Raw genomic sequence first — 20,204 nt, forward strand, 5'->3', positions numbered from 1 at the left:
TCCTGTCTCAGCCTCCCAGGTAGCTGGGACTACAAGAATGCACCACCACACCTGGCTGATTTTTTTTTTTTTTTTTTTTTTTGAGACAAAGTCTCGCTTTGTCACCCAGGCTGGAGTGCAATGGTGTGATCTTGGCTCACTGCAGCCTCCGACTCACCGCGCCCGGCCTAATTTTTGTATTTTTAGTAGAGACAGCGTTTGGCCATGTTGGCCGGGCTGGTCTCAAACTCCTGACCTCAGGTGATCCACCTGCCTCGGCCACCCAAAGTGCTGAGATTACAGGCATGAGCCACCACTCCTGGCCAGTATTCTTTTAATGGACAAAGGATATGTCACAACTATACCAGAAAACATAGTAGTCAGACGCTTACACCTTCTTATAATGACTATGTTGGATTTATGAAAAATAAGATGAGCACAAACTATTCTGTTCATCCTATGACAGGGGATTAAGAAAAGGAAAAGAAAACATCTCAAAGAAAAAGGGAAGACTTTGGGGTAGGAAAGAATCTGGGGCACAGAGGAGGAGAGATTCAGAGAAAAATGTGCAAGTAAAAAGTGTTACAGCCTCCTCAAAATAATGGAAAGAAAAAGCTGAGCGTGATCGTTTAAAAATAATGGTCAAAACATCTGGGTGTATTAAAGAATTGATGCTAGGCCGGGTGCAGTGGCTCACGCCTGTAATCCCAGCACTCTGGGAGGCCAAGGTGGGCAGATCACAAGGTCAGGAGATCGAGACCATCCTGGTTAACATGGTGAAACCCCGTCTCTACTAAAAATACTACAAAAAAATTAGCCGGGCATGGTGGCGGGCACCTGTAGTCCCAGCTACTTAGGAGGCTGAGGCAGGAGAATGATGTGAACCTGGGAGGTGGAGGTTGCAGTGAGCCGAGATCGCGCCACTGTACTCCAGCCTGGGCAACAGAGCGAGACTGTCTCAAAAAACAAAACAAAACAAACAAAAAAAAGAATTGATGTTAAAACCATCACCTGCTTTGAAAGATAAGATGAAGACAATTTATACAACTACGATTCTTGGAGGAAGAGAGCAAGCAAGTCAAAACACTGGCAAAACACCCACGTGAATTCATTAACTCTAGTCCACACAGAACACTTTCATGTCTGTATTGTATATGTCCTTTCTGTACACAAATGTATATTCTGTGCACAAATATATATATTTATAGGCAGGGTGTGGTGGCTCATACCTGTAATCCCAGCACTTTGGGAGGCCAAGGCAGGTGGATCACCTGAGGTCAAGAGTTTGAGACCAGTCTGGCCAAAATGGTGAAACCCCATCTCCAGTAAAAATACAAAAATTAGCTGAGTGTGATGGCGGGCGCCTGTAATCCCAGCTACTCAGGAGGCTGAGGCAGGAGAATTGCTTGAACCCGGAAGGAGGAGGTTGTAATGAGCCAAGATTGAGCCACTGCACTCTCCAGACTGGGTGACAGAGTGAGACTCCATTTCAAAAAAAAAAAAAAAAAAGGTATATATTTATAATATTAGAACTTTTATTTATGACATATTTTCAGATCTCATCAGAATGTTAATTTGATCCTGCTTGAATCCTAGCACAAGTGTGTATTTTTAAAAGCAAATAGATGGCTTCCTATAAGGCAGTTGTTCTAAATACAGCGTTACTTTTTCCAGTTTCTGCTTTCAATACCTCCCCTTCCCCACCGCCACTGATGACCCTTTTACAGTCACTGGTGGTGGCGATGGCGGTGACGCCGATCCTGTGAGCACTGTTAATGACATACATCAGTCGGCCTGTCTCTGGGGCGAAGGCTCGGATTTTACCGTCGTTCCATGCTGGCATGAAAGGGAAACAAAAGGCAGGCAGGATCAGTGCACGCACCCTCTCTCCGCAGGCTGCTGGCCTCACTAAGGAGAGGCAGGCCTGGCAAGCGGCGCTGTGGTAGAGGGAAGAGACCAGCTCAACTGAATGGTGGTCATCATAGGCCCCTTTCCCCTCATACCCCACACTGGTCACACCTGGCTGAGGGAAAGGAGTGGTTTGTCTTGGCTAAACCTACCTATAGGTGCATCCCATGCCAAGTGAGGGAGGATGGGGAGAGGGGAAATGAGGGAGGCCCACTCCCACCTCTCCCACAAACCGCAAGACTTGTACACCCAACTAGCTAGATGATACTGTGCCTGAGATATATAATTGAACATTTCCAAATAATTGTTGTCATCCCACCTACCCCCACCTACCCCAATCTTTCAATGGAATGCTCCTCCTCCGCCTTCCACTATCTTTCCCATCTCAGTAAAAGTTGCCACCACCCAGCCAGTTGCCTAAGCCAACAGCCTGAGTCTTCCTTGATTACCCTCAATTCCACCTACCCAACTCAATCCAACATCCAATCCATCAGCAAGTTCCACCAGCTCTACTGTTAAAAAACATTCAAACCTGACCACCTCTCAACAGCTCCAGCGGTACCTCCTTCATCCAACGCACCACCATCTTTCTCCTGGATTATGATAACAGCTTATGCTTGCTTCCACTCTTGCTTACAACCACCTTTTAAAAATCATGTCACTTTCTTGATCAAGAACTTCCTTTTTTTTTTTTTTGAGAAGGAGTCTCACTCTGTCACCCAGGCTGGAGTGCAGTGGCATGATCTTGGCTCACTGCAAGCTCCGCCTCCCGGGTTCAAGCAATTCTCCTGCCTCAGCCTCCCGAGTAGCTGGGACTACATGTGCGTGCCACCATGCCCAGCTAATTTTTGTATTTTTAGTAGAGACGGGGTTTCACCATGTTGAACAGGACGGTCTCGATCTCCTGACCTCGTGATCCATCTGCCTCGGCCTCCCAAAGTGCTGGGATTACAGGCATGAGCCACTGCGCCCATTCAAGAACTTCCTTTTTTATTCAAAAAAAAAAAAAAAAAAAAAAAAAAAAGGCTCATGTCTATAATCCCAACACTTTGCACTTTGGGAGGCCAAGGTAGGTGGATTGCTTGAGTCTAGGAGCTCAAGACCAGCCTGGAGGACATGTCAAGACCCAGTCTCTACAAAAAATAAAAAAAAAAAAAAAAAAATTGCCAGGCATGGTGGCGTGCACCTATAGTCCCAGCTACTCAGGAGGCTAAAGTGGGAGGATTGCTTAAACCTGGCAGGTAGAGGTTGCAGTGAGTCAAGAGTCCACCACTGCACTCCAGCCTGGGCAACAGAGCGAGACCCTGTCTCAACAAAAATAAAAATAAAAAAGTGGGAGCTGGGCGCAGTGGCTCACACCTGTAATCCCAGCACTTTGGGAGGCCAAGACAGGTGGATCACTTGAGGACAGCAGTTGGAGACCAGCCTGGTCAACATGGCAAGACTCCATCTCTACTAAAAAATTTACAAAAATTAGCTAGGCCTGGTGGCAGCATGCCTGTAATCCCAGCTACTCAGGAGGCTGAGGCAGGAGAATCACTTGAACCTGGAAGGCTGGAGGTTGCAGTGAACCGATATTGCACCACTGCACTCCCGGCCTGGGCAACAGAGCATGACTCCATCTCAAACAAACAAACAAACAAACAAACCCTTCCAAAACATTTGCCCACTGCATTTAGAATTAAAATCCAATCCAAATTCCTTTATCCTCCACGGTAACTAGTATTTGCACCCACCCCCCCCAAACTCATCTCTTTTAACTTCTTTTACTAGCTCTCCCTGAACCCTTAGACCAACTACCCACTAAGCCCCAGACACACTGGCCCTCTTGCTATTCCTCAAATATGCCAAGTGATCTCCCACCTCAGGGCCTTTGTACTTGCTGTTCCCTCTGCCTGGAATGTTTTCCCCCCAGATCTTCATGTGGCTGGCACCCTCTCATAAGCTTTAATGCCACCTCTTGACCTTAGCAATTTAAAATAGAATGCTAAAGGTAGATCCCATTCAGCAAAGATTTGAGGAAGTGAGGGGATGAGGGAGTGAGCCATGGGGATATCTGGGGAAAGAATATTTCAGGCAGATATAAGAGTCAGAGCAAAGGCTCTATCTAGGCCCAGTGTGTTTGAGGAACTGCAAGAAGAAAGTATGGCTAGAAGGGGTGAGAATAAGAGGAAGAGCTCCAGGTAAGAAGGGGAAGGTCAAAGTGAAGTCACAGGGAGCCTCGCAGGTGACAGGGGGAACTTGTTATTTACTCTTAGAGGGTAAAAGACTTTTGAGCCCTAAATATGGCATATTTTGACTTATGTTTTGTTTCTTTCTTTTTTTTTTCTTTGAGATAGAGTCTGCCTCTGTTACCCAGGCTGGAGTGCAGTGGTGCAATCTCGGCTCACTGCAACCTCCACCTCCAGGGTTCGAGAAACTCTCCTTTCTCAGCCTTCCAGGTAGCTGGGACTACAGGTGTCCACCACCACACCCGGCTAATTTTTGTGTTTTTAGTAGAGATGGGGTTTCACCAAATTGGTCAGGCTGTTCTCGAACTCCTGACCACAGGCGAAACCCCATCTCTACTCAAAAAAATTGTAAAAATCGGGCCGGGCACGGTGGCTCATGCCTGTAATCCCAGCACTTTGGGAGGCCGAGGAGGGCAGATCAGGAGGTCAGGAGATCCAGACGATCCTGGCTAACATGGTGAAACCCCATCTCTACTAAAAATACCAAAAAACTAGCCGGGTGTGCTGGCGGGCGCCTGTAGTCCCAGCTACTCGGGAGGCTGAGGCAGGAGAATGGCGCGAACCCGGGAGGCGGAGCTCGCAGTGAGCCGAGATCACACAACTGCACTCCAGCCTGGGCAGCAAAGCGAGACTCCGTGTCAAACAAACAAACAAACAAACAAACAAAATTACAAAAATTAGCTGGGCGTGGTGGCGCATGCCTGTAATCCTAGCTATGTAAATCAGGTCCAGGTGCGGTGGCTCCCACCTCGGCCTCCAAAGTGCTGGGATTACAGGCGTGAGCCACCGCGCCAGGCCCTGACTTACTTTTTTTTTTTTTTTTGAGACGGAGTCTCGCTCTGTCGCCCAGGCTGGAGTGCAGTGGTGCGATCTCGGCTCACTGCAAGCTCCGCCTCCCGGGTTCACGCCATTCTCCTGCCTCAGCCTCCCGAGTAGCTGGGACTACAGGTGCCCGCCACCACGCCCGGTTAGTAGAGAGGGGATTTCACCGTGTTTGCCAAGATGGTCTCGATCTCCTGACCTCATGATCCGCCCGCCTCGGCCTCCCAAAGTGCTGGGATTACAGGCGTGAGCCACCGCGCCCGGCCCTGATTTACCTTTTAAAACAGACCTCTGGCTTCTGGCTTCTATGTTGAGAACAGACTGCGGGAAAGTATGCTGGGTGAGAAGAGAAGCGAGGAGACCTGGTAGGAAGGTACCAGAGCAATCTAGGGGAGAGATGCTGGTGGCTAAGATAAGCCGGGAGATAATGAGGAGTGACGGACCTTGGATGTACTTTGAAATGAGCGTCATCAGGAGATGTGGATGTGGGCATAAGAGAGAAAGGGGAGGCAGTGAGGACTCCAAGATTTCTGTCCTGAGCTGCCTTCGCTCTAGATGTAAGGTAAGCCCAGAGCTCCTGGCGGCACCATGTGGAGAAGACATGCGCAGGGTGGGGTAGGGACGCTAACAAGGAGGAGACAGGGCCAAGAAAAGAATGGTGAGGGCCGGGCGCGGTGGCTCACGCTTGTAATCCCAGCACTTTGGGAAGCCGAGGTGGGTGGATCACCTGAGGCCAGGAGTTCAAGACCAGCTTGGTCAACATGGCGAAACCCCATTTCTACTAAAAATACAAAAAAATTAGCCGGTCGTGGTGGTGCACGCCTGTAATCCCAGCTACTCGGAAGGCTGAGGCAGCAGAATCGCTTGAACTCGGGAGGCAGAGGTTGCAGTGAGCCGAGATCGTGCCATGGCACTCCAGTTTGGGCAACAAGGGTGAAACTCCATCTCAAAAAAAATAAAGAAAGAGAGAGAGAGAGGAAGGGAGGAAGGGAGTGAGGAAGGGGGGAAGAAGGAAGGGAGGGAGGAAGAGAGGGAGGGAGGGAGAGAGGAAGGAAGGGAGGGAGAAAGGGGGAAGAAGGAAGGGAGGGAGGAAGAGAGGGAGGGAGGGAGAGAGGGAGGAAGGGAGGGAGGGAGTGAGGAAGGGGGAAGAAGGAAGGGAGGGAGGAAGGGGGGAAGAAGGAAGGGAGGGAGGAAGAGAGGGAGGGAGGGAGGGAGAGAGGGAGGAAGGGAGGGAGGGAGTGAGGAAGGGGGGAAGAAGGAAGGAAGGGGGGAAGAAGGAAGGGAGGGAGGAAGAGAGGGAGGGAGGGAGAGAGGGAGGAAGGGAGGGAGGGAGTGAGGAAGGGGGGAAGAAGGAAGGGAGGGAGGGAGGGGGGGAAGAAGGAAGGGAGGGAGGAAGAGCGGGAGGGAGGGAGAGAGGGAGGAAGGGAGGGAGGGAGTGAGGAAGGGGGGGAAGAAGGAAGGGAGGGAGGAAGGGGGGGAAGAAGGAAGGGAGGGAGGAAGGGGGAAGAAGGAAGGGAGGGAGGAAGGGGGGAAGAAGGAAGGGAGGGAGGAAGGAAGGGAGGGAGGGAGGGAGGAAGGGGGGAAGAAGGAAGGGAGGAGGAGGAAGGGGGGGGAAGAAGGGAGGGAGGGAGGGAGGGAGGGGGAGAGAGGGAGGAAGGGGGGAAGAAGGGAGGGAGGGAGGAAGGGGGGGAAGAAGGAAGGGAGGGAGGAAGAGAGGGAGGAAGAGAGGGAGGGAGGGAGAGAGGGAGATGGGCTCCTGGTGTCACCATTTTAATAGCTGTCCCTAAAGGAAGGGAGGGAGGAAGGGGGGAAGAAGGAAGGGAGGGAGGAAAGAGGGAGGGAGGGAGGGAGGGAGGGAGTGAGGAAGGGGGGAAGAAGGAAGGGAGGGAGGAAGGGGGAAGAAGGAAGGGAGGGAGGAAGAGCGGGAGGAGGGGAGGGAGAGAGGGAGGAAGGGAGGGAGGGAGGGAGGAAGGGGGGAAGAAGGAAGGGAGGGAGGAAGGGGGGAAGAAGGAAGGGAGGGAGGAAGGGGGAAGAAGGAAGGGAGGGAGGAAGGGGGGAAGAAGGAAAGGGATGGAGGAAGGGGGGAAGAAGGAAGGGAGGGAGGAAGGGAGGGAGGGGGGGAGAGAGGGGGAGGGAGGGAGAGAGGGAGGGAGGGAGGGAGGAAGGAAGGGAGGGAGGGAGGGAGGGAGGGGGGAAGAAGGAAGGGAGGGAGGAAGGGGGGGAAGAAGGGAGGGAGGGAGGAAGGGGGAAGAAGGAAAGGAGGGAGGAAGGGAGGGAGGGAGGGAGAGAGAGAGATGGGCTCCTGGTGTCACCATTTTAATAGCTGTCCCTAAAGATCCACTGAACTTTTCATTGATGTGCAGCGGCATATGTACTTTCTGAGCACTGGGGAGATTTGCAGATAGATTCAGCATAAGACAATACTAAGAAATTACTGTTTTAAAGGAAAATATTTTTAGAGATACATGCTGAAGTCTTTAGAGGTGGAATATCATGCTGCCTATAATTTATGCTAAATGACTTTGGCATAAAATAATAAATCGAGTTAAAAATAAATTCCCGTTGAAGCATCACTTCGTTTGAGTCAGGTTTTTATCTCTTACACAACAAAAGGGGTCCTCACATGGGGGGCCCTGTCCTCACTGAGGCCACAGAATCCTTTTCAAAATTGAATTTCTAAATCTTCCTACTAGAGAGAAAGATACACGCTATATGCAGCAATGTGGGAGAAGAGAAATTGCTATTTGGTCCTTCCTAGCTCAGAAAGTCTCTCAGCTGGAAGGAAACTCCAAAGAGAGGCTAGATTAGAAGCAAGAAGGGGGTGGACAGTGGGAGGCTGTTCTAGGTTATCCACGCGTAGAGACTAGTATGGGAGGAGAGTGACAAGAATCCAAACCGCAGCTGGAGCCCCGAGCCAGATCTTGACATGTGGACCTTACCTGAAATGATGCTCTTGCCGTCCCTCATGAAGTCGATGCCGTGGCAGGTCATGTTGGGCACGGTGATCCGCAGTAGCTCCCTGTTGGATGATGTGTGCCACACCCTGATGTCCTTCTTGGCACAGGTTGCAAATAGCTCAGCAGTGCCACTGCAAGGAAGCCATCAAGAGATGCAACCACAAAAGACGCAGTTTCCCACATGCATATTTGACACCAAAATGTGTTTCACAAAAATATAGGGAAAGGCTGGGTGCAGTGGCTCAAACCTGTAATCCCAGCATTTTGGGAGACCTAGGGGGCTTGACAGACCAAAGAAGGGTTTTGGGTGATCTGCAAACATGAATTCTGGCACCATTGTCTTTTTCTTTTTCAAAATTTTAATAAAATTGTCTACTTGGCCAGGCACAGTGGCTCATGCCTGTCATCCTAGCACTTTGGGAGGCCAAGGCTGGTGGATCACCTGAGGTCAGGAGTTTGAGACCAGCCTGGCCAACATGGTGAAACCCTCTCTACTAAAAATACAAAAATTAGCCGGGCATGGTGGCACATGCCTGTAATCCCAGCTACTCAGGAGGCTGAGGCAGGAGAATCGCTTGAACCTGGGAGGCAGAGGTTGCAGTGAGCCGAGATTGGGCCACTGCACTCCAGCCTGGGCAACAGAGCCAGGCTCCATCTCAAAAAAAAAAAAAAGAAAAAAAAAAAGAATATAGAGAAGGATGCCTTTTATTATCTGAAGGCTTAATGATTGTCTTACAGACCATTTGACACATCATATATAAAATGGTATGTAATGCCCTCTAATCACCTGTGGACCATCTTTTGTAGTCCTTTCTCTTTAGGAAGGCTTGAGACAAAGTTACTCAAAAAGAATAAACTGATTTAAAATTCTCACAAAGTCTTGGTAGACTGGAGGATAGTAAGTAACATTTGTCTTTTTATAAAACTACTTTATTTAGGCCCAATGTGGTGGCTCGCACCTGTCATCCCAGCACTTTGGGAGGCCAAGAAGGGAGGATCCCATCACTTGAGGCCAGGAGTTCAAGACCAGCCTGAGCAACGTAGTGAGACCCTCCCTTCACACAAAAAATAAAAATATATAAAAATTAGTTGGGTGTAGTGGATTCATGCCTGTGGTCCTAGCTTCTTGTGAGGCTAAGGAAGGAAGATCTCTTGAGCCCAGGGGTTAGAGACTGCATTGAGCTATGATCATGCCACTGCACTCCAGCCTGGATGACAGAGTGAGACAAGAGAACTTGCCTCTAAAAATAAAATGAAATAAAATAAAAACCACTTTATTGAGGTATAATCGACAAACAAAAAGCTGTACATATTTAATGGATATTACCTGAGTTTGGAGATAAGTAGACAGCTCTAACATTTCTTGAGATAAATACGCCCTTGGATTACTTGTATTAAAAGAGAATAAAGAAACCTTTTCCTGTAAAGTAGACAATCTTTTTATTTATTTATTTATTTATTTATTTATTTATTTATTTTTGAGATGGAGTCTCGCTCTGTGGCCTGGGCTGGAGCGCAATGTTCCAGTCTCGGCTCACTCCCCCTCCTATGTTCAAGCAATTCTCCTACCTCAGCCTCCCGAGTAGTTGGGATTACAGGCATGTGCCACCATGTCCAGCCTATTTTTTGTATTTTTTTTTTTTTTTTTTTTTGAGACGGAGTCTGGCTCTGTCGTCCGGGCTGGAGTGCAGTGGCCGGATCTCAGATCACTGCAAGCTCCGCCTCCCGGATTTACGCCATTCTCCTGCCTCAGCCTCCCGAGTAGCTGGGACTACAGGCGCCCGCCACCTCGCCCGGCTAGTTTTTTGTATTTTTAGTAGAGATGGGGTTTCACCATGTTGGCCAGGCTAGTCTCAAACTCCTGACCTCAGGTGATCCACCCGCCTCGGCCTCCCAAAGTGCTGGGGTTACAGGCGTGAGCCACTGTGCCCAGCCAAGTAGACAATCTTATTAAAATCTTCAAAAAGAAAAAGACAGAGGTGCCAGAATTCATGTTTGCAGATAACCCAAAACCCTTCCTTGGTCTGTCAAGCTAAAAAAAAAAAAAAAAAAAAAAAAAAAAAAAAAAGGCCGGGCGCGGTGGCTCAAGCCTGTAATCCCAGCACTTTGGGAGGCCGAGACGGGCGGATCACGAGGTCAGGAGATCGAGACCATCCTGGCTAACACAATGAAACCCCGTCTCCACTAAAAATACAAAAAAATTAGCCGGGCGTGGTGGCGGCGCCTGTAGTCCCAGCTACTCGGGAGGCTGAGGCAGGAGAATGGCGGGAACCCGGGAGGCGGAGCTTGCAGTGAGCGAAGATCGCGCCACTGCACTCCAGCCTGGGCGACAGAGCGAGACTCCGCCTCAAAAAAAAAAAAAAAAAAAAAAAAAAAAGGCAACCTGTAAATACAATGTAAATTGCCAATATGTCAAAAGATTACAGATTATTCCAATTTGAATAAGAAGAAGGAATAATATTGGGGCAAAATAAAGTCCAGTTGGTTTATAAGTATAAATTTCTAGCTTGTCTCTGTGGAGACTGAAGCTAATTTTTAGGTTTCAGTACCTGTCAAGCAATGCCTACATTTTTTCATGAACACATTTCAAAAAAGAGTCCTTTTCTCTTATTTTAAGACCTACTCACTTTAGAATTAAAAGAAAAAATAAGTGGATCCCTTCCACACATTTAATGTTGGGGCTCAGTGTTAAAGTTATGATGATGGACTACTTAGAAGAGTAAGTGCTGGAATGAGACAGCAGATGTGATGGGGCTTCTTGCTAGAAATCTTGATTAACATAAATCAAGTCAACATTAGAATGTTAATATTTATTTAAAATTAGAGGCATTTATATTAGATAATGCCTTCAGTGAATGAGCTCCTCCTTCGAGGGAAGTAAGCTCTTAAGGAGGTGTACTCACGGGCCACTCATGAAAATCAAATATCATGAAATGAATGCCCCCTAAAGAACATTCCGGGCCAGGCACGCTGGCTCACACCTGTAATACCAGCACCTTGGGAGGGCCAAGGTGAGTGGAGCACCCGAGGTCAAGAGTTTGAGACCAGCTTGGCCAAGATGGTGAAACCCTGTCTCTACTAAAAATATAAACATTAGCTGGTCGTGGTGGTATGCACCTGTAGTCCCAGCTACTTGGAAGGCTGAGGCAGGAGAATAGCTTGAACCCAGTAGGCGGGGGTCGCAGTGAGCCGAGATCATGCCATTGCACTCCAGCCTGGGCAACAAGAAAGAAACTCCATCTCAAAAAAATAAAAGAACTTTCTTCCAAACTCTCTACCCTTGATGGCCTATCCACTTCCTCAGCAGTCAAGCCTAGTTCAAAACTGAACCATTCAAGCGGTAGATTGTTCTTAGTTTAGGGTCTGAGAGGTTAAGTTCCAGAAAGAACCCAATTGATTGGATCATGATGCGATACCAGGCCCATGTGCTCCCTCTCTCCCACCTAAAATCCCATGAAATGAAGATATTTATATATATAGATGTAGCTATAGATGTACATAATTTTGCCCTTAACAGTACAGGAAAGTAGGAAAGAGTATCATCACATAGGTCAGGAACATTGTGGATAAATAGAAATCAGACAGATAAGACCTGTAGAGAAAAACTGAGCTCAAAAGCATAAGCAGAGAGTACATCTTGTAAGACTGGAGCACTGAACTGGTCACACACATTTTCTCACAAATAACAATTAGAAAAACTGGATGAATTAAAAACAATGACAAAAATCTTAATGACACTAAAAACCTCTAAAATTAGATAGAAATCAAGAAGAGTTTGCTCTTCTAAGAGTGCAACCAACTGGTAAGGGTTTAGAATTGTTAGTGTGTGGCTTTCTCACATGTGGGAGCCTCTAACCCCCACAGCTATGGTGGCTGTAGAAAAAGGTGGCAGAAAAACCATAGCCTTCACAGCTAACAATGCTACAGATCAGAGTTAAGGGCTAGAAAATCAGCTGGAATTTAAAGGGGGAATGTCCTATTGGCAAGAGAACCACAAGAATAAGATGTAAATTCTGGTTATAAACACTGCCCAAATCTCTGTTGGGTAGCTAAATTATACATGTATTGGGGGGAATACCAAGAGAAAGAACAAGCAGGCAGAGACGAGAGAGGATTCTACTGGTTTTTTTTATTATTATTATTATTGTTTTTTTTAAGGACTCTACTTTTAAAGACAGCTACATGGGGTCAATCTCAGAGATTTTTTGTTTTCTGTTTGTTTGCCTTTTTAATTAAATACATTCCCCAAATGAGCTCAGCTTGGATGGCAGGAAGCTGAACCTTGCAGGCTTCAAGTGACACAGCTTGAGGTTAGCATAATATTTGGAAAATGGGGAGAAGTCACTAAAAGAAAGGAAATCATGGAAAGGATGAGCTTCATCTCTGCATAAACCCCTGGGTGACTGCCAGATAATGCAAGCCCACAGAAGAACCCAAGGCCAGGCTAAAAAAGCAGCAGTGGGAAGTCACGAGAATATCAGCTGATGCATACTATGGGGAGGCAAAATTTGCAGTTTGAGTCCATGCCAACAATCCTCAGAGAACAGACTTGCTATAGTGTATTCTATATAATACTGAGTTTTCAACAAAAAAATTATCAAACATGCAAACAAATAGGAAAATGTGACTCAGAAAAAAAGGCAGTCAGAAGCAACTGACTCCAAGTAGACCCAGGTGTAAGATTAGCAGACAAAAACTTTAAAGCAGCTATTTAAAAATATATTCAAAATATTAAAGGAAACTGTCATATCAATAAGTGAACAGATAGGTAATCTGAACAGAGAATTAGAAACTATATATGTAATATTATAATTATATACCTTATAGCAATAATATATTTTTCTATAGGTAAGAAGTACAATAACTAAAATAAATTGACTAGGTGGACTCAATGACAGATTAGAGACGGTAAAAAAAAAAAAGTCTGTAAACTGGAAGGTAGATTTAATAGAGATTACATAATTTTAAAAAGAGATTTAAAAAACTGAAGAAAAATGAACAGCCTAAAACTAAACACAGATAATTTGAATCTCAGGGGAACAGAAGTGAGAAAAGGTGAAAATTCTGAAGGAATTTCTGATGGTCTTCATTTTTATATATCTAAGTTGCCATCTGTTATCTTTTCCCCTCCTAAAGAACTTTGTTCAGCATTAAAAAAAAAAAAAGAGAGAGAGAGAGACAGGGTTTCACTCTGTCTCAGCTTATATATCAGCTAAATATCAGCTTATAGATTCAAAAAGTTTAACAAATCCTAAGAAGGATAAACACAAAGAGAAAGAGAGATCACAGTCAAACTGATGAAAGACAAAAGCAAAGAAAAAATCTTGAAAAGTAAGCAGAAAAATTACATATTACAAAGAGGAAAATCCTAAGAATAGAGAATGACTTCTCATTAGAAAGTCTGGAATGATGTATTCAAACTAATGAATAAATAGAAAACAATTGGGCAAGAATTCTGTAACCAGTGAAACTTTCTTCAAAAATAAAATCTAAAAAAATGTTTCCAGATAAATAAAAACTGAGATAATGCTTCACCAGAGGCTTATACTTTTAAAAGATGTTAAATGAGCCAGGCAAAATGGCATGCACCTGTAGTCCCAGCTACTCAGGAGGCTGAGGCAGGAGATCACTTGAGACCAGGTGTTTAGGCTGCAGTGTGCAATGATCATGCTTGTGAATAGTCACTTCACTCCATCCTGGGCAACAGAGTGAAACCCTGTCTCTCTCTTTTTTTCTTTTTTTTTTTTTAAATGCTAAACAAAGTTCTTTAGAGGGGGAAAAGATAACAGATGGCAGCTTAGATATATAAGAATGAAGACCATCAGAAATAGTCAAATATGTAAGTAAGCACACAAGACATTTTAAAAGTTTTCTTCTCTTAATTTCCTGAAAATGTTTATGATTCTTTAAAGCAAAAATTATAATATTGCATTGATGAAGTTTTATGCAGTTTGTAAAAAGATTTAATACAAATGTATGAAAGATTACATTAAATGTAAATGGATTAAACGTTCCAAATAAAAGCAGAGATTATCAGACTGGATAGAGAAGTAAAAACCAAGTATATGCTGTTTTTTAAGAGATGTACTTTAAATATAAAGACACATGGAAAAAATAAAAGGGTTAAAAAAAGATTTATCCTGCTAAGAGTAAGCATAAGAAAGCTGTAATGAGTAGATTAAAATTATACAAACATACTTCTAATCAAAGAGAATTACTAGAGACAAAGAGGAACACTTTAATAAAAATGTCAATACAGCAGAAAGATATAATAAATAATTAACAACACCTAATAATAGAGCTTTAAGATATGCAAAACAAAAACTGTGAGAAATAAAGGTGAAACTCTATATTTGTTGCTTGAGATTTTAACATTTTTCTCAGTAACTGATAAAAGTGGACTAAAAATCAATAAGGAGAAGATCTGTATGACACTAACTACATTAAAAGCTTCCACAGAGAAGAAAAAATATCTCCAAAGTATATATTGAAATATTCTATTTACATAAAGTTCAAAAGCAGGTAAAACTAATTTATGAGACTAGAACTTCAGGTAGTGATTAAGTAGGAGGGTGAGAGTAGTGATTGGAAGGGGTGTTTGGGGGATGATAAAAATGTTCTATTGCTTTACCAGGGTGATAGTCATATAGGTGTGGTAAGTCACTGAGGTGCTTATTTATGATTTATGTATTTTGCATATATGTTATACTTTAACACAAACTCCATTAAAATTCTTTTTATACTGCACCAAACTATTATTCAAGTTTGAGGGTAAAACAAACATATTTTCAGGTAAGCAGAGACCAAATTTTCTTTCTTTCTTTTTTCTTTTCATCTTCTTCTTCTTGCTTTTTGTTTTGTTTTGTTTTGTTTTGTTTTTTAATAGAAACAGGGTCTCACTCTGTCACTCAGGCTGGCATGCACTGGTGTGATTGTAGCTCATGGTAGCCTCAAACTTCTTCCCACCTTAGCCTCCCGAGTAGCTAAGATTAGAGGCAGTGCCACCAACATGTCCAGTTTATTTATTTAGTTTTGGAAAGATGAGGAGGGGGTGTCTCACCATCTTACCCAGGTGAGTCTCAAACTGCTGGGCTTGTTATTCTTCCTGCCTCAGTCTCGCAAAGTGCTGTGATTACAGGCATGAGCCACTGCACCTGGCTGAGACCAAATTTTCTGTACATAGATTGTTTCTGAAAGAATTCCAAAAAAAAAAAAAAAAAGAATCCAAAGGGATTGATGTGTTTAAAAAAAAAAAAAAAAAAAAAAAAAACACACAAGAGAGAGAGAGACTGATAAAACCAAAGATCTAGAATTCCAAATAATTTCAACATAGGACATGGTGGAGGAAAGGTAAAATAAAAATATGCTGAGACTCTTGCCTTTTTGGCAGATTGGATACAAACATTGGTTAACTGTAGTCTTCGATGAAAAACTATATTTAAATATGTACATTAAAAATTTAGAGGTTGACTGCAGTGGTTCTTGCCTATAATCTGAGAGGCCTGTGCTCTGGGAGGCCAAGGTAGGAGGAGTGCTTGAGGATGGCAGTTGGAAATCAACTTGGGCAACATAGTGAGACCCTGTTTCTGAAAAAAAAAAAAAATTTTTTTTTTAATTAGCTGGGCATGGTGGTGCATGCCCGCAGTCCCAGCTACTCCAGACCAGGGGTTAAGGCAGGAGGATTGCTTAACCCCAGGAGTTCTAGGTTGCAGTTAGCTATGATTGCATCACTGTGCTCTAGCCTGGGTAACAACGCAAGACCTTATCTCCTAAAAACAAAACAAAACAAAACAAACAAATAAACAAAAAAATTCAAGGGTAACCACTAAATGAATACAAATAAAGTAGATAGTTTCCAAGTTGTATGCAGCAAAGATTAAAACAGAACCAAATAAAACATGATGACTACAAGAAAAGACAAAAAAAGTAAATACATTAAATAGAAAAATCTATAAACTTATCAGATAGTAATAAGTATGAATGAATTAAATTCTATTAAAATACTAAGACTTACCTAAAACTAAACACTAATAGGTTGAAAATAAAGAGTAGAAAAAAGACAATACACTCTCTTTTGCTACAATGCACGTTTCTGTAATGAATATTAGCTTACATGCAATTGGTAAAAAGGCAAATGATAGTTAAACCGCAATTATTTTTGCACCAACTTAATAGAATATTACAAAAGTTTCATTGGTTCATGCATGATTTATCTCAGTATAATAATGCTTTGGTATATAAAATAATAGCAACTGAAAACAAAGAACATTAACACAACTAAATTAGTAAGTAAAGGAAGAAAGCAGTTCCATACATTTAGTCTATGTTCTTCCTCTTAGTTTAGTTCATCTCCACAACTCAGCAGCCTCAAGTCTTTTTAAATCTCCTTTTAGAAAGTTACCCTTACTTATTAAAAAGTGAAGTCCTACATTTACTGCAGTATTTCTTTACTTATTAGGAAGTTAATAAACCCTTTCTAACCATGCTAATATTTTATTAACATTGTGACTGGTTTGTTAGTGCTCTGATTACAAAATTGCATCGGTGTTAAGAGGTCTGGCCTAACCACAGTGATTCTCAGCTACGGGTAATTTTACCACCAGGGGAAGTTTGGCAAAGTCTGGGGCCGTTTTTTGGTTGTCATAATTGCAGGGAAGGAGCTGCTACTCGCATCCGATGGGTAGAGGCCAGGGATGCTGCCAAACATCCTTTAACGCATAGAATCGCATCCACAATACCAAGTTATCTAACTCAAAATGTCAGTAGTGCCGAGGTTGAGAAATCCTGGCCTAATTCAATTTTTCCCAGAAGTCCTTTTGTTGTTGTTGTTGTTTTTAGTACATGAAGTTTAGGTTTTCCAATGAATTTGTTTATTACATTATAGCAAAAATAGCTAATTAGTAAATGTTATTTTAAAAGAATGAAGATGTGGTAATCTTAATATCAGACTAGGTAAAATTGATGGCAAGAGAAATATTTTGAGAGGCCAGGCGTGGTAGCTCACGCCTATAATCTCAGCACCTTGGGAGGCCGAGGCGGGTGGATCACCTGAGGTCAGGAGCTCGTGACTAGCCTGGCCAACATAGTGAAACCCCATCTCTACTAAAAATATAAAAATTAGCTGGGCATGGTGGCACACGCCTGTAATCCCAGCTACCCGGGAGACTGAGGCAGGAGAATCGCTTGAACCCGGGAGACGGAGGTTACAGTGAGCTGAGATCGCGCCACTTCACTCCAGCATGGTAACAGAGCAAGACTCAGTCTCAAAAAAAAAAAAAAAAAAAAAGAAAGAAAGAAAGAAAGAAAAGAAAAGAAAAAGAAAAGGAAAAGAAAGAGATGCAAAACCCAAACAGATCAATACCTATGTAAGCAATTGAAAAGATAGTTTAAAATTTACCCTTAAAAAAAGCAGCAGGGCCAAACAATTTTACAGATTAATTCTACTAAACTGCTTATTAACAAAAAAAAAAAAAAAAAAAAAAAAAAGAGGGGAAAAGGTGAAACCAAAAGAAAACGACCAACTTGCAAATAAAGATTCACCTAATGGGAAAGCACCAGCCATTTTCACTGTTGGAAATACGTGGAAATACCTAATCACAGGCATTCAGGGAACTGAAACCACAGCTCAAGGTCTCAAAAACTGAGGTCTGAGGCTGGGCGCGGTGGCCCACGCCTGTAATCCCAGCACCTTGGGAGGCCGAGGCGGGTGGATCACTTGAAGTCAGGAGTTCAAGACCAGCCTGGCCAACAAGGTGAAACCCCATCTCTACCAAAAATTTAAAAAAATAGCTGGGCGTGGTGGCGCATGCCTGTAATTCTAGCTACTCAGGAGACTGAGACAGGAGAATCACTTGAAGCCTGGAGGCGGAGGTTGCAGTGAGTCGAGATTCTGCCATGGCACTCCAGCCTGGGTGACAGAGCAAGGCTTCGTCTCAAAAACAAAAACAAAACTGAGGTCTGAATATAAGTCTTGCTGAAAGTTGAGTATTATAAATTCAAGCTAAGTATTGAGGAAGTTTAGAGCAAAAACTGACCAACTTCATGAAATGAATCTCACCAAAGACAAAATGTGTTACAAAATCAAGTACCGGAACATATGACTGAAGCTCCTTTTGATACCAAAACTGCCAGTAGTTCTTTGTTTTACTTGTGCTGGGTGAATCTAGAAGACCTCAAGAGGTACAAACAAATGACAGGAAAGAAATTTTAAAACAAGTACCACAGATACTTCTTGTCTTAAGACGGGGCTATATGCCTGATAAACCCAATGTAATTGAAAATATCCTAAGTTGAAAATGCATTTAATACACCTAACCTACTGAACATCCTAGCTTAGCCCAGCCCACCTTAAACATACCCAGAACACTTCCATTAGCCTATAGCTGGGCAAACTCATCTAACACAAAGCCTATTTTCTAATAAAGTGTTGAATATCTCATGTAATTTATGGAATACTGTACTGAAAGGGAAAAACAAAATAGTTGTATGGGTACTTGAAATATCTTTTCTACTGAATACAGTTCACTTTTACACCATCATAAAAAAAAAAAATCATAAGTCAGGGACTGCCAGTACTAAGCTTTTCCTGGATGGCATTAGGAAAACAGAAAGGTTTTGTCAGGTACTTACCCTTTCCAGGAGGGGTTGATTAGAAAAGTCAGTATTCTAAAGAAACCCAAATTTGAATTGGAAAGCTAATATAATTGCATGGCGAAGACAATGGAAAGTCTATTAAAATAATTCATCACATTAGAAAAATTTAAGGAGACAAAATCGTAACTGTGTTAATTGATATTGAAAATGCATTCATAAAATTAAATGTCCTTGCATACCGCACCAAATCTCCACATTCTTCTTTTTTCTTCTACTCACAATGGAAAGACAATATCCTCCACAGCTTCAAAGTGACAAGTTGCTATGAGTGTCTCTTTGAAATCCGTGAAGCTGACACGATAAATGTGCGATTCTTCTGTTCCTACGAAAAACTGGTGTCCTTCTCCTCGCAGTGTGATAGAAGTGATGCCGCCTTGCAACTGAATCTTCCTTTAGGGAGAAGCACAAAGGTAAAGGAGACCCACTCAACCAGTAAGTGGTTATGAGTCGTCTGAAGCCTGTCAGAGGATACAAATCAGGCGTCTAATTTCGGACCTGCCCTCACAGAAGTGACACAGTTGAAAATGCAGGAGTTACTCACAAGTTGGTGGACACATGAACAGCAAAGCCAGAGGTCAGCGTAGGTTAAAGTAGTCAGGGAAGATTCTTCAGTGAGATAACATTTTGACATGGGTTGTGCTATGCAGGCAGGATTTGGGTAGAGGGAATATTCCAGGCAGGCCTATGGGTACAACTGACCACAGCAACTAACCCCTTTATTAATTTCACTTCTGAAAAATAATCCTAAAATCAGGGGGAAGATGCTTTACGTCAAAGGATGCTATGATAACCCTATCTGAAAGTGTAAAAGGTTGGAAACAACCTAGATAGCCAGTCGTAATGAAATAGTTAAATGATCTTTGGAACATCAGCTTCATAGAATATTTGCTTAAAAAAATGTTCAAAAGATTATGTAGTATGCGTATATGTTACCATAATAAAAAGATTACATCATAATACTCAAAATGTTTATGATGCTTGCATTAAGTAAAAAAAATAGAATACAAAATTTTATTTATAAGTAAAATCATTTCAGAGCTTGTACAGTGGTTCATGCCTGTAATCCCAGCACTTTGGGAGGCTTAGGCAAGGATGACCACTTGAGGCCAGGAGTTTGAGACTAGCCTGGGCAACATGGCAAGACCCTGTCTCTAAAAATAAAAAATAAAATAAAATAAATTAGCCAGGTGTGGTGGTGTGCACCTATAGTCCCAGCTACTTGGGAGTCTGAGGTAGAAGGGTCACCTGAGCCCAGGAGTTGGAGGCTGCAGTGAGCCACAATGTCATCCCTGTCCTCCATCCTGGGTGACAGAGTGAGACTCTGTCGAAAGAAAGAAAGAAAGAAAGAAAGAAAGAAAGAAAGAAAGAAAGAAAGAAAGAAAGAAAGAAAGAAAGAAAGAAAGAAAGAAGGAAGGAAGGAAGGAAGGAAGGAAGGAAGGAAGGAAGGAAGGAAGGAAGGAAGGAAGGAAGGAAGGAAGGAAGGAAGGAAGGAAGGAAGGAGAGAGGAAGGAAGGAAGGAAGGAGAGAGGGAGGTAGGGAGGGAGGGAGGGAGGGAGGGAGGAAGGAAGGAAGGAAGGAAGGAAGGAAGGAAGGAAGGAAGGAAGGAAGGAAAGAGAGAAAGAAAAAAAGTAGGGGTTGCCTTGCCAGAACCTTT

At 43.4% G+C, this 20,204-nt stretch overlaps 2 protein-coding genes across 11 annotated transcripts in view; one reads left to right on the forward strand and one right to left on the reverse strand.

The window, feature by feature from the left end:
• The window catches only part of STX8 (syntaxin 8), a 691,269-nt gene that overhangs the window by 299,921 nt on the left and 371,144 nt on the right, over positions 1-20,204 (forward strand). The window contains exon 1 of one of the 10 annotated variants that reach the window (XM_050765475.1): positions 6,387-6,390. The exons of 5 other annotated variants lie outside the window; for them this stretch is intronic. The gene's annotated coding sequence lies outside the window, so the exon portion shown is untranslated. Of the gene's footprint in view, positions 1-6,386; positions 6,391-6,414; positions 6,419-6,549; positions 6,554-6,626; positions 6,631-7,158; positions 7,163-20,204 lie in introns of those variants that run through there. 4 more of the 10 variants (XM_050765476.1, XM_050765474.1, XM_050765477.1 and 1 more) reach the window with 4 other exon arrangements.
• The window catches only part of CFAP52 (cilia and flagella associated protein 52), a 71,302-nt gene that overhangs the window by 9,712 nt on the left and 41,386 nt on the right, over positions 1-20,204 (reverse strand). Inside the window, exons 8-10 of the mRNA XM_050765319.1 lie at positions 18,770-18,940; positions 7,880-8,028; positions 1,670-1,815 (exon numbers count right to left, since the gene is read on the reverse strand). Of these exons, the coding sequence (XP_050621276.1) occupies positions 1,670-1,815; positions 7,880-8,028; positions 18,770-18,940 (466 nt within the window). The remainder of the gene's footprint in view (positions 1-1,669; positions 1,816-7,879; positions 8,029-18,769; positions 18,941-20,204) is intronic.

This window comes from Macaca thibetana, chromosome 16 (assembly GCF_024542745.1).
Source record: "Macaca thibetana thibetana isolate TM-01 chromosome 16, ASM2454274v1, whole genome shotgun sequence".
Taxonomy (NCBI): domain Eukaryota; kingdom Metazoa; phylum Chordata; class Mammalia; order Primates; family Cercopithecidae; genus Macaca; species Macaca thibetana.